Source organism: Canis aureus, chromosome 15 (assembly GCF_053574225.1).
Source record: "Canis aureus isolate CA01 chromosome 15, VMU_Caureus_v.1.0, whole genome shotgun sequence".
Taxonomy (NCBI): Eukaryota; Metazoa; Chordata; class Mammalia; order Carnivora; family Canidae; genus Canis; species Canis aureus.
This window is the reverse complement of record NC_135625.1, coordinates 44,099,356-44,113,689: the sequence shown is the minus strand read 5'-3', so window position 1 is coordinate 44,113,689 and position 14,334 is coordinate 44,099,356. Positions and strand designations below refer to the sequence as shown.

General features: G+C 38.8%; 1 protein-coding gene across 2 annotated transcripts in view; it reads right to left on the bottom strand.

The window, feature by feature from the left end:
• Positions 1-14,334, bottom strand: part of HGSNAT (heparan-alpha-glucosaminide N-acetyltransferase) — a 43,442-nt gene that overhangs the window by 17,003 nt on the left and 12,105 nt on the right. Inside the window, exons 2-5 of one of the 2 annotated variants that reach the window (XM_077849407.1) lie at positions 11,442-11,557; positions 3,289-3,425; positions 2,647-2,768; positions 293-362 (exon numbers count right to left, since the gene is read on the bottom strand). In XM_077849407.1, the coding sequence (XP_077705533.1) occupies positions 293-362; positions 2,647-2,768; positions 3,289-3,425; positions 11,442-11,557 (445 nt within the window). The remainder of the gene's footprint in view (positions 1-292; positions 363-2,646; positions 2,769-3,288; positions 3,426-11,441; positions 11,558-14,334) is intronic. The other variant, XM_077849408.1, reaches the window with a different exon arrangement.

Sequence of the window (14,334 nt, the reverse complement as noted above, 5' to 3'; positions counted from 1 at the left end):
TGAGATCCTTTCAGGAAATAATGACATCTCAAGCATCTTCTTCTCTGTTTTCAGCGGTTTGGGAGGATTGAAGGCAAAGATCACCTGAACTAGGTTATCATTTCCCTGAAATCAGGGACCATTTCTTATTCTATATGGATCCCTAATTCTGCAAGCTGGACTGGGCATGGTGGATGCAGTAAGTATTCATTTAATCAAAGAATAACAGTCATTGAAAGGGTCAAACTAGCCTTCCTGAATATATTTTTTCTATATTCTACTTCACCTCAATCGTGTCCTAACATCTGCTTACCTCAACAAGAACCTTAGAAGGGATACTGCAATGATGAGCGCCACACCAACAAGGAACGCAATACACACAGCTATAAAAATCAAAGAAAACACTGTATCACCAAAATGTCATAAGCAGCACAGCTGTCATGTCACTACATGTAATCTGTAAATGAAAAATGCAAACAAAACAAGTGAGGGAAAAGCCTATATCCGTCTGCTAACTTCCATATAAACAACTGAGAACACTCACCATTGGGGAGTGCTAATTTTCATTATGAAAAATACCAAACATACACAAAAGAACAGAGATTTGCATAATGAACCACTTATAGTCATCACCCAGATTCTAGAATTATCAAGATAGTGTCACCCTTGCTTCACCTATTGCTACTCTGCCTCTGCTTTTTTGCCTGAAGCATTTTTAAGCAAATCCCAGACATCATGTCATTTCCTCTGTCCACCTTCATTATGTATCTCTAAAGCACAGGCCTCACAAAAGATGTGTTGACATCGTGTAATCCCTGATGTGGCCCACTGAGAAGGCTTCTATGTCATCTACCAAAAATGCATGCCCTCTACCTAGCCATGAGAAAACAGACAGCAAGTGCAAATAATAAAGTAACTGGCCAGTTCTCTTCAAAAGTATCAAGGTCATGAAAGACAAAGAAAGGCTGCAGAAACCTGACAGCTAAATGGGCTATGGGATCTCTGGAACTGCATCCTGGACCAAAGAACAGGCCTTAGAAGGGACAATAGGAGAAATCCGGAAAGCCTAAACATCAGTTAACAGCACCGTACTAACGTTAACATCCTGGTTTTGGTCATCATATAGGAGTAGCTATACTATGATTATATAGTTTAAGGGTTTAGGGGAAGCTGGCAGAAGGGTATATGGAAACTTTTTCTTGCAACGTTTCTTGTAAGTTTAAAATCATTTCAAAATTTTCTTGTAAGTCTAAACTTATTTCAAAATTATCCAAAATTATTTCAAAATTAAAAGTTTCTTAAAAATGTAAATAATCACAATGTCATTAACAATCCCCTGGCTAACAGTGAGTCCATATTCCAATTTTTCTAGTTATCTCAGAAATGTTTTTTGTAGTTAGCTTGTTCAGATCAGGATAAAAACAAGGTTCACATTTTGTATTTGTTCGTCATGTCTCTTTAGGCAATTCTGATGTAAGCAGCCATTGACTTGCTTAAAACAAGTTGTCTATTAGGACACCTCCTGTTCTAGAGCAGTAACTGTGCTTCCTCATGTTGGCACCTAACTCATCCTATCCTCCAAATGTTCGGCACATGGGCAATTAACTATAGAGATTTCACTAAAAAAGGTTAGCTTTTTTTGGCAAGAATGCTTCACAGCCGGTGCTGTGTCCTCTCCCAGCGTTGACCAAGAGCACCTGCTGGCGACTGGCCCCGCGCCCAACGCCCGTGTCCTGCGGGGGACAGCCTGCCCCTCCCCGGCCACCCACTCTGACTCCTGCCTATCCCCACTCCTTCCCTGGGGGCTACGAACTATTCTGCCACACGTACCAGCCAGGATTAGCCTTAAAGAATTCACTCTCATCATCTCAGACTACTGAGGCAAGAAAACAGGAAAGGCAAGAAAAATGCTTAGATCCTTCTTTTCAATTGACAATTCTAAGTCACTCCAGTTAACATCAGGTGTCCTTGTTACCTCCAAAGGCAGCCAAAGTACTATTTTTGCTTAGGGAAGGGGCTCTGTTCCTTTTAGTTTCATAAGGATCTCATTGATTTTTGTATATTCAGTGTATTTCCATCAATTATGTTCATTATTCTTTTCAATACTTAAACTGACCCATGTTGGCCCTTTCATGTTGGCTCTTCCATTCTTCTGACATGAACCTATGGTCTTCAAAAACTTCACTGTGAACAGGACTTAGTAATGCCACAGGGATATATTATATTATCTAATGGGGGCTCGGACTGACAGATTTTCTTCAGTGGAGTTATGAGAGAATGCACAGTCCCTCCTTAATCTAAGAATTTCAGGACTGTCCATGTAAGACACATACAGGGAATACTGTGCCCATATCCCTAAATCAAGGAAAGACACTTGACAGTCATTTGCCCTATTTCTAGTTTCTTGCTATTGCATTAACTTTTTTTGGCTTATTTATGCTTCATAATTAAACAACATCTATGAGGATATGTTGATCATATAATTTTCTTATGTATCACATAATTTTCTTATTTACACACCAATGACACAATCAATATATATACCATAACTAAATTAGATAACCAGTAATCCAGGTTTTAAAGTACACAAAGTGTTGCAAATGGTACTTAAAAACTAAAATCCTTAAAACACACATTTTTAAAAAGCAACAAAGAGCACATACGTACGAAGGTTACTATCAATTGGATTCTTGTTGACAACTATGTCACAAGCAATTTCATTGACTCCATTATGGACATGCTTTACTAAGAGTGAATAGTTTCCAAATTCTCCAAATTTGTATTCCAGCCTACAAAGATGTGGTAAAATAAAGAAAAATGGTTAGATTAGGAAATGAGTTAGATTATTGCAATGTCATCAAGGCAGAGTGACAGGCATTCCTGAGTACAGATCAGGAAAGACAAAAGAAAATTTTTGAAGGAATGAAAAACTAAAACCCATGCAGTGAAAAAAAATAGACAGGAAATGCAGGTGTCAGGGGCGCCTGGGTGGTTGTCTGTTAAGTGTCTGCCTTCAGCTGGGTCATGATCTCAGGGTCCTGGGATGGAGCTCCACATTGGGACTCCCTGTTCAGCGGGGAGTCTGCTTCTCCCTCTCTCTCTGCCCCTCCTGCTCATATGTTCTCTCTCCCTCTCTCAAAAATAAATAAATAAATAAATAAATCTTAAAAGAGAGAGAGAAAGAGAAAAAGAAAGAGAGAGAAAGGAGGGAGAGACACCCTCTCAAATGAATAAAATCTTAAAAAAAAAAAAGAAAAGAAAAGAAAAAAAACCTGGGTGTCAGTAGGTCACATCAAAGCAGGTACAAACCTACAAATTTCTTTCTCTTCCAAGGTGTCATTGAGTTGCAGGAGAGATCCATGCTGGGTGCTCAACGCCACTGCGGCAATGCTAGGCTTCCCGGGTTTCCCACTCCAGGAAACATTTACCAGAATCTGAAACAAGCACTGTAGAACAGAAACACAAGCAACTCTTAGAGGCATTTGAAAGGCCACTGGTTCTTGGTGCACATGAATATCCACCTGAAATCCTGAGATGACTTTTCCTTTATACTTATAAAAAAACTTAAATTCCAAAAACTTAGATAAAATTTGTCCATATAACTATGTGTGCCCATGGAACTGTACAATCTTTATTCATAGGTAAAATTTTCACATAATTAACAAATACAGCATATATTATTTTGCATTTCGTTGTTTACATATCACATACAAGTAAATTTCCATGATGCCCCACAATCTGCATATTTAAATTTTTTAATGGTTGCATTATAGTTCATTAAATACTAAAGTTGTTAGTATTTAGGCTGCTTTCAAAGCTTTTATCTTTTTGTGTATAATTTATGTAAGTTATGTTTTTAAAGATATAGTATATATAATTTATATTAATTTACATAAATTATCTGGTTTTCAAAGATCTACACATGACATTCTTATTCCTTTAAATTCTTCCCTAAAATAAATTTCCAAAAATGAGGTTACTGGATAAAAAATTACCATTTTCAGGGTGCCTGGGGAGCACAGTCAGTGAAGCATCTGACTCTTGGTTTTGGGTCAGGTCATGATCTCAGGGTGGTGGGATGGAGCCCTGTTGGGGCTCTCTCTCCCTCTGTCTCTTCCCTCACCAAATAAATAAATAAATCTTTTATAAAAAATCATTTTAATGGTCCTTGTTATATGTCCAAACAGTATTCAAATAAGAAAAATTACAGTATACTTATTTCTCCTTTGCCTTACTAGGATTTAGAAATCATTCTTCTTTTTGTTCATGTGCTAAATATTTATGATATCACAGCTTTAAGAGTAATCTTAAGAGTAATTATTTTAAATTATCAGATTAAACAATATTCTTTTGTTTATATTTCTTTTTTTTTTTTTATATTTCTTATGCTATGAACCATCTCTTAAAATCTCCTTGAACATCATCTTAGAACTACATCTTCACATACCGCAATATTAAACTTTTAACTAACTCAAATATCTCCCCATTCTAGTGCTTTCCTTTTCATCGTGTTATATTCTCTAATTTTTAATTACAAGTTTTTAATGCCTTGTACAGTCATACTAATCTGGGTTGCCATTTCTTCTATTTATTAGTTTAAAAATATATTATCTTTTTTAGTATTTTTTTTACATTTGTGGAGAGGTTACTTTAACTTGAATCTGCCTGGAGTCTTTGACAGATGATATATAATAAGTCCAGATACCTTCCCCATGGTTTCAGTTGTAATATGTTATGTTAAATTCTCATGTAAATTAGATTCTCCTTCTTATATTTACTTGGTCCACGAGCCTTACTTCCTCTTTTCAGCTACACAAGTGGCTGTGACGTGCTAATACATCTTATCTGGTACAGCACGTCTCCATTTTACCTGTTCTCTTGGGCCATCCTTTGATCCTCTTGTTCATTTCATTTTTCCTATTAATGTGGGAATGACTTACATAGATTCTATAAAGGAGCCATGATATATTAACAAGTAACTGTGTTAAAAGTATGTGTTAATTTAAGAAATACCGCCATTTTTTCTATGTTTAGTCTTCATATCGGAATGTATTGGCTATCTCTCCATTTAACCTGTATTTTCACCCTAAAATTTCATCATCGTCTTTATGTATGAACTCTATTGATTCCTCAAGGATAAAAACATAAGTCATCATAAATAAATCTTTCAATATGCTAACTTACTCTACTTGATAGAATTTAAGATTGTTGCACCTACATTGATTAAAAAAGTATGACCTGAATGTCTTTTCTTGTCTTTGCCAGATTTTAAGATTAACACCCTATCTATAATGCAGAATAAATCAGATATCAAGCCATCATTTTTGTGGGAGGGAAGCTTATATATAGGTTACTTTATATAAACTGATAATTCTTTATTATTTGAAAATGTAGAAAAAATTATATATTTCTAGGAGGAGAAACTCACTGTAACTTTCTGGATTTCTTAATTGTTGATCTATTTATGTTCTCAATTTCTTTAATCAATCTTCATATCATATTTTTAAAGAAAATCAATTTTTCTTTTTTTTTAAGTTTTTTTTTAAAGATTTTATTTATTTATGCATGAGAGATATATACAGATACAGAAAGAGGCAGAGACACAGGCAGAGGGAGAAGCAGGCTCCACACAGGGAGCCCGATGTGGGACTCGATCCTGAGTCTCCAGGATCACACCCTGGGCTGCAGGCAGCACTAAACCGCTGCACCACCGGGGCTGCACTTTGTTTAGGATTTTATTTCCTTATTTGACACAGAGAGAGAGCACAAGCGGGGGAGCTACAGGCAGAGAGAAAGGGAGATGCAAGCACCCCACTGAGCAGGGAGCCTGATGTGGGGGCTCAATCCCAGGACCCATGATCATGACCCGACAAGAAGGCAGATGTTCAACCAACTGAACCATCCAGGCACCCTAGAAATCAAGTTTTGAATTTCAAATTTATCAGCTTATAAACTGTTCATTTGACCATAATTATTTTAATTACAGTGGGTTATGCATATCTTAATTTCTAATTTTATTAAATTTTATTAATCAATTTATCAATCGTGCAACTTTTATTATTTTTTTTTTTTAATCATCTCTTGAGGGCCTGGGTAGCACAGTGTCTGCCCTCAGCCCAGGGTGTGATCCTGAAGTTCCAGGATTGAGTCCCACATCCAGCTCCCTGAATGGAGCCTGCTTCTCCTTCTGCCTGTGTCTCTGCTTCTCTCTCTGTGTCTCTCATGAATAAATAAATAAAATATTAAAAAAAAATCTCTTGGGGTGCCTGGGTGGCTCAGTCAGTTAAGCATTCAACTCTTTTTGATTTCTGCTCAGGTCATGATCTTAGGGTTGTGAGACAGCCCTGAACTGGACTCTGTGTTGGGTGTGGAGCCTGCTGAAGATTCTCTCTCTCCCTCTGCCCCTCTGCTGCTTCTCCACTCGCACTCTCTCCCTCTCTTAAAAAAAAAAAATCATCTCTCAGGGCACGTGGGCGGCTCAGTCAGTTAAGTATTTAACTCAATCTCAGCTCAGGTCTTAATCTCAGGGTCATGAGTTCAAGCCCTTGTACTGGGCTCGACACTAGGCATGGAGCCCACTTCGGAAAAGAAAACCAAACAAAATCATTCTTGACTCATTTTAATTTTTCTCTCATTTTTAGTCAGTAAGTGACAGTGGCAGGATTCAAACCAGGCACTCAGGCAGCAGAATCCATGCTCTAAACTACTCCACTCGGGATCCCTGGGTGGCGCAGCGGTTTGGCGCCTGCCTTTGGCCCAGGGCGCGATCCTGGAGACCCGGGATTGAATCCCACGTCGGGCTCCCGGTGCATGGAGCCTGCTTCTCCCTCTGCCTGTGTCTCTGCCTCTCTCTCTCTCTCTCTCTGTGTGACTATCATAAATAAATAAAAAAATTAAAAAATAAAAAAATAAAAAAAAAATAAACTACTCCACTCTACCACTTTGTGGTCTGATTCAGAAGTTCACCAGTTTAATTCTTAAACTCTAAGAGCTTGACCTATCACAGTCTGATAACAGTGAATGCTTAATTCTCACCACAGTTCTATTCTATAATTTGTACCATTTTTTTAAAAAAGATTTATTTTAAAGATTTATTTATTTATTTTAGGCACAGAGAGAGAGAGAGAGCGCATGCACAGGGAGGGACAGAAGGAGAGGAGTGAGACAATCTACAAACAGACTCCCCAGCCGAGCAGGGAGCCCGATGTGAGGCTCAATCTCAGAACCCTGAGATCATGACCTGAGCCAAAATCAAGAGCTGGCCACTTAACTGAGCCACCCAGTCACCCTTTATTAATTTATTTGAGAGAGCATAAGTGGGAAGGGCAAAGGAAAAGGGAGAGAGACTCTTATAACCAACTCATCAGCTAAGCAGCGAGCCCCATGCAGGTCATGATCTCAGACCCTCAGATCCGGACGTGAGTCCAAACCCAGAGTCAGATGCTCAAAGGGCTGCACCACGCAGGCACCCCCTACTGTTATTTTCCATGTGTTGTAGGGGGCCCATCTAAATTCCGAGGCTTTTTATGTGGTGTGCTTCTATTTTAGTATTAACATTTCTTTTATCATTCATGCAAATGCTAAAGCCTGACTGGCCCCCTTTATTTGCACATCTACCTCATGAAAGTACAGTGCAAATGTCTTTTTGTTTTTGATGTATTCTTTTTAAATACAACACTCTTATATTTTAGTCTTTGTTATTAGTCAATGTATTTATGTATAACTTCCTTTTTTCCAAAAGAACTTCGAAATTATTCACAATATTTTAATATAAATGAGTTATTTTTATACAAGTTAATCCATTTGTATTTGTTGCCATTAGTCTAGACTTGCTCACCCTGAATTCTTTCCTCTACTTTTACTGTCTTTTGTCATTTCTATTTTCCATATTGTATACTCTTTTTTAATATTTTAAGGATACAGTAACATTAACTATTATATTTATTATACTCAGAACATGTCTACTTAAAAAAAAGAAACGGCCTTGTTTATTCTAATTTATGTCTGAAAATAATAATCAAAAGTAACAGATCATCATTTAGATATCATCAATGCAATTAAAGCCCAGGATTTCTGTCTCCCATTCACTGCTTCTCCAACCTTCTCACCGCCTCCAGGTTCCCCTGAGGAATATTGTTTAGGATACTAAAAAGTCATTTCTTTTTCTTTTCTTTTTTTCTCATTTACATCTTACTTTTATTTAGTCAGTTATACTAATAACTCATAGTTAACATTACAACACTAACCTTCCTCCAGTTTTTGTTCTCTTTTCAAAAGCACCTGCTGACACATTATAGGTATCTTTAGTTGTCCTTGAGCTATGAAATGTACACATTTATTCAATGTTTATTTGTTTTTCAATGTGTATGTCTCTTAAGTGCTTTTACTTTAAGGGAAGAGAGGCAAAGAGGAAAAGAAAGTCTCAACCAGATAACTGATTTCCTTCACCTGTAAATCCATCATTCCCAGGTATTTATTATCTAGTTTACAAATATAAATTATTATAATTTGCATTCCCTTGAATGTCTATCTCTATATTTGCTTAAAGGTTTTAAAAATATCAATAATGTTCAGAATTTTTTTAAAAAGATTTTATTTATTTATTCTTGAGAGACACAGAGAGAGAGACAGAGACATTGGCAGAGGGAGAAGCAGGCTCCATGCAGGAAGCCCGATGTGGGACTTGATCCTGGAATCCAGGGATCATGCCGAGCCAAAGGCAGATGCTCAACTGATAAGCCACCCAGGCGTCCCAATGTTCAGAATTTTTAAAAGGTTATGTCTTGATAGCATTTTCTGGTTGTTAAATCTTTACAGGCTCCAAGTGTCTTTCCAATTTTCAGCTAAGGTCTTTTCTGCAATTATGGGACATCTCCTACAACTATGTTTAAGTGCAAACATTTTCCTAAAACATAATTATCTCCATGCCCTTTTACTTTTTTGTAAAGATTTAATTTGAGAGAGAGTACATGCATGCAGTAAGGAAGGGTAGAGGGAAAGAATTTCAAGCAGATGCCTCAAGTACGTGGGAAGCCCAACGTGGGGCTCAATTTCATGACCCTGAGATCATGACTTGAGTCAAAATCAAGAGTCCAACACTTACCCAACAGAGCCACCCAGGGACCCACATGCTCTTTTAAATAAATTAGCAATAGGGAATCCTGGGTGGCTCAGTGGTTGAGCTTCTGCCTTTGGCTCAGGTTGTGATCCCAGGGTCTTGGGATTGAGTCCTGCATCAAGCTCCCTGCAGGAAGACTGCTTCTCACTCTGCCTGTGTCTCTACCTCTCTCATGAATAAATAAGTAAAATCTTTTTTAAATTTTTAAAAATTAAAAAATGAATTAGCAATATTTTTCCTGTACTAGTCACATGTAGCTAATTCTTCTGTTTTTTCATTCTCTGATTTGTCACCAGCATCACTGTTTTGTACCAATGATTCTACTTTTTTTAATTCTGAAGATGCTTTACTTGCCTTCTGGCTAATAGCCTGGCAATGTACTTTTTTTTTTCCCCTCAACTTGTTTTTCTATAAATTTTAGGCCATACTGTCATTTTAGAAGACATTTTGTTCATTCTCTGAATTACCTGTGGCTTTGAAATTCAGGTATTGTTGATTTTTTTTTTTTTCAGGTTTCTTTTAGGTCCTTCTCATAGGCTGGTAAATCTTGTCTTTGCTATTCTTCTTAACATTATAGATTTTCTTTGCTTCATGTTACTTTGTAGAGCTCTCAATAGGTTCAATCAAATAGAGGAGGGACCATGTATTGTCACCTCTTCGGTTGGTACCCATACTGGGGATTCTTTGTTTGCTTTTTAAAGCTATTTACAGTAAACAGGTCCCTATACAGAGAGTCCTTGACAGGGATTCAGCTTATGGTTTTTCAACATTATGACCCTATGAAAGTGATATGCATTTCAGATTAGACTGTAGGGAAGGAATATGCATTCAGTAGAAATATACTTAGAATTTTGAATTTCCATCTTTTCCTGAGCTGACATACACAGTAGGATCCTCTTTCATGACAGTGGGCAGCAGCAGTAAGCCAAAGCTCCCAGTCAGTCATGCAATTCTGAGGGTTAATGACTGAGAGGCCATAGGCTAGTGTAGATGTTGAGCACATTTAAGGTAGGCTAGACTAAGCTATGATGCTCAGTAGGTTAGGTGTATTAAATGCATTTTCATCTCACAGTATTTTCAACTTACAGTGGGATACAACCCACTGGAGGAAAATCTATATATTAAAATTCCTCCCCTGGGGGCACCTAGGTGGCGCAGTCAGTTTGACGTCAGACTCTTGACTTAGGCTTGGGTCATAATCTCAGGGTTGTGAGGTCAAGCCCTGCCTCTGGCTCCATAATCAGCTTAAGATTCTCTCTCTGCCCCTCTCCCCACTAACTAAAAAAAAATTAAAGGAATAAAAATTTTTAAATAAATAAAATAAATAAAAATTCCTCCTCTGAAAGCAGTACATTTAAATGCTCAATTTGGAAATAGAGAAAATTTTCTTTTACACAGAACAGTAGCCTTGTACTTAAAAAGCAACAAGGTCTAGGGGCACCTGGGTGGCTCAGTGATTGAGTGTCTGCCTTCGGCTCAGTTGTGATCCCGGGGTCCTAGGATCGAGTCCCACATCGGGCTCCCCACAGGGAGCCTGCTTCTTCCTCTGCCTGTGTCTTTGCCTCTCTCTGTGTGTCTCTCATGAATAAATAAATAAAATCTTAAAAACAAAAAAAGCAACAAGATCTAGGTGTTGCACCTTCAGATAAAACAAATCCTTTATCAGCAACAAGCAAAGGAAAAAAAAAAAAGAAGGAGAGAGAGACAAACCAAGAAACAGACTCTTAACTATAGAGAACACGCTGCTGGTTATAAGAAGGGAGGTGGATGGGGGTGGAGGAAAAGGTGATAGGGATTAAGAGTACACTTAATGAGCCCTGAGTAACATATAGAATTGTTAAATCACCACACTGTACACCTGAAGCTAATAATAACACTGTATGCTAACTGTACTGGAATTAAAATTTAAAACTTAATAAATAAATCCTTTATTATCAGAAGGGCAGATCCCCAGAATACGTGCCATGCCTCAACCTGAGCCTCCCATTGTCCTCAGTACCTTTGCCCTTGGAGAACACCCAGGTGTCACTCGTTCCTTCTCTGGTCCAGCAATGGGATTACGCAGCAGGCAGAGAAGTAAAATAAAATGTGGTCTGTCGCTTTTGCTCATCAACAAGAAATAAGTTTTTAAAAGATGGGTAGAGGAAAAGATAAAGAGATTGATGTGGCTCACTGCTAGGCATGCTCCCTGATTATATGTCTTCTGATTCCTTCTACAGCCTATCTGATTCCTTACCTATAAAACTGAAGTGAACATGTGAAGGACTTCAGGTATGAGAGCATTAAGGACCATCTCACACAGCCCCAAAGCAAACAAAATTGTGAGCCTGAATGTAATACCTACATGATAACAACGTTCAGAATTCCAGTAGACAGTCATGTTTGTTCCGTGTAGTTCATTATGGATGAGCAGCAAAGCCTGGTCCATCTTCAGCTCTACATGCTTTTTTTTATCTAAGTCTGGTAAGAATTAGAAAAAGAAGTTAAGAAAACGGAAAAACAAAGCATCTGAAAGACATGTTAAAGACAAAGTGCACCTGTGTAAAGAGGGGTGCTTCTCGAATGCCTACACTCATGGGCTCTGAGATTTTTTTTTAAATTTATTTATTCATGAGAGATACAGAGAGAGAGAGATAGGCAGAGACACAGGCAGAGGGAGAAGCAGGCTCCATGCAGGGAGCCCAATGTGGGACTGGATCCCAGGACCCTGGGATCACACCCTGAGCTGAAGGCAGACGCTCTATCACTGAGCCACCCATGTGTCCCTGAGATTTCTCAAGCTTCACTTTGCACACACACAGGTGCCCTTCTGTACGCATGTCTCTACTACAAACAAGGCTTCGGTTACCACCATTCACGTCCTGTGTATAAACAGACCATGCAGGACCTTCCATTCATCACGTGCTAAGGTGTGACGGGCATTGAATTTACTAGTGTCACATATCTTTTCACATATCATTTGACAATATGCTGATGTCATGAGCTGGTATTTTCTCCATTTTGCAGATGATGAAATTAAGGCTCACAAGGATTTGAATTGCACCTGACCAGAGTTCTTCTGCCAAATCCCTGTGTGAACCCCAGTCTGTGTGACACCAGAGCCTGAATTTTCCTGGACCGTGTTACTCCACTCTGAATGCAGCTCGGGAGATGTCAGGACGCCCAGTCAGCAGGGCGCTGTGGGGATCTGCACACCCTTTCCAGTTGAGCAGCTCTGCCTTCCATCACTTTGGTTTGACTTCTGAGTCTCCTTCTGGTTTCCACAACAGATGTGAAGAAGAGAGGATGAGCCTCAGCAGTCCAAAGGGACAAAGAGCCGCTGCTCCACATTCCCTAGGCTTAGCGCTCACCACGTTACTAAGTGCTCTTAGGATGACCTAAAGACCATGACCACGACCATTCTAAATTTACACCTGCCGATTTGGTGGACAAAGAGACCTACTACTGGCTAAAGTGAAAGCAAAATGTTTCATTTAGACCAATCTCCCCATTTATACTATTATGAGAAATTAATTTGCCCTCTAGCCTCCAGGCCAAAAAAGAGAGCAAGCGAGCAAATATTTAATAAAACAATGAGAAAGGTAATGATCTAAACTTTTATTTTGCAATATGAAAGCTTGCTTCAGGGCTCCCTGGAAACCCGTGTGAACAGTCAGTTCATTAATTCAGGAAATTCTTCCCTGTAGGCAGTCTAAATCCCTCATTTTAAAGTTTATCTGAATTTACCCTTATAAGTAAGGTAAAGACAAAACCCTCACTGAGGAAATTCCAAGGGGTTAGTAAATCCTGTGCAAGAAATGGGGATGAAGACCAAATACCTATTTCTTAATATAATCACAGTTATCACAAGTCTTAACAGTGTGTACTTCATAGGACTGTTGGGAAGACTAGAGTTGATAATACACGTAATGGGTCTGGCACAGAATCTGAAACGAAGTTAACTATTGAGCTGGTGATGATTATAATGTCCAGGCCACATCAAACAAAAGCAGAGCTTCCTTAGGGTTAGGGATATATGGTTATGTATTTTTCACAGTTGTTTCCTCTGTTTTCATGTAACTTCATTTCCAATTTCTTCTCAGTTCCTCTTTCTTCCTATTATAAGAATGATGCTATAATACGTCTGAAAATGAACATGTTCTCCTTTTGACATGGTTCCTGCACTTCTAGGAGTGAAGTTTTATAGCTTTTTAAATAGCTTTTGATATGGATTACCAAATTCCTCTCCCATTTAGTTGGGCTGATTTATAATGACAACTGAGGTGACCGTGAGCTCCAGGGGATACAAAGCATACCCTTCACCACGCACAGGCCCCAGCAGCCCTGGGAAGTAGCTACTGGTGTCTCCAGTTTCTGGATGGGGGGGTCGGAGGCCTGCTGCTCAAGTCACCCACCAGCCAGCAGGACATAAGCTGTGGCCAGCCTGACCAGCACCTGACCTCAGTCACCAGTCTCCTGAGGGCAAACACATCTGTTCCCTAGAAGCTGGGCCAGTGGTTTTTAGTCTTTTCATTCTTTTCCCCTGAGTTTTTAGCCTGATGTATAGAAAATAGCACTTCCTTATTATTTTATTTATTTATTTTTTTCACTTCCTTATTATTTTAGTTTTGAAACAATGATTGGCAAGTTTGAAAATATTTTCCAAATATTTACCATCAGTACTTTCCTTTCACATGAATTGTTGGAATGTTCATTTATTTAGCCAATGAACGCTTGCTAAAAAGGAGGCAGCAGCTCAGAATGGAGTCACTTATGTTAAACCCCACCCAGACTTAATACCTAGCCTCAGCGCAACTTCAGCTTCTGCCAGAAATGTGACCTCCAAGCAGGCAATGTGAAACTTCCCAGTGAGCATCAGGAGATAATCTGCTGATAGACCCCTTCTATTCCCCTTTGGAGGGTCACTTTGCCTAAAACAAAGCATTTTTTGTGAATATTTTTCCTTTCCTCTCCCTCTCTGCCTTTAAAACCCTTTCCTTTTTTTTTGCAGCTCAATGAGGTTCCTTTCTACATTATTTGCTAGATGGGATGCTGCCCAATTCATTAATAAAGCCAACTTGATATTTACATTTACTCCATTGTCTTATTGTTATTTAGCAGATTTGGTGGCAGCGGTAGGACTGAAGGAGACTTCTGAGGGCTTCAGGGAAAATGAGGAACACAGGCATGGTAGCCCCAAACACATGGGAGTTCACCATCTTTCCCACCACATCCGAGCCATAGGTGAGTTCTCTCTT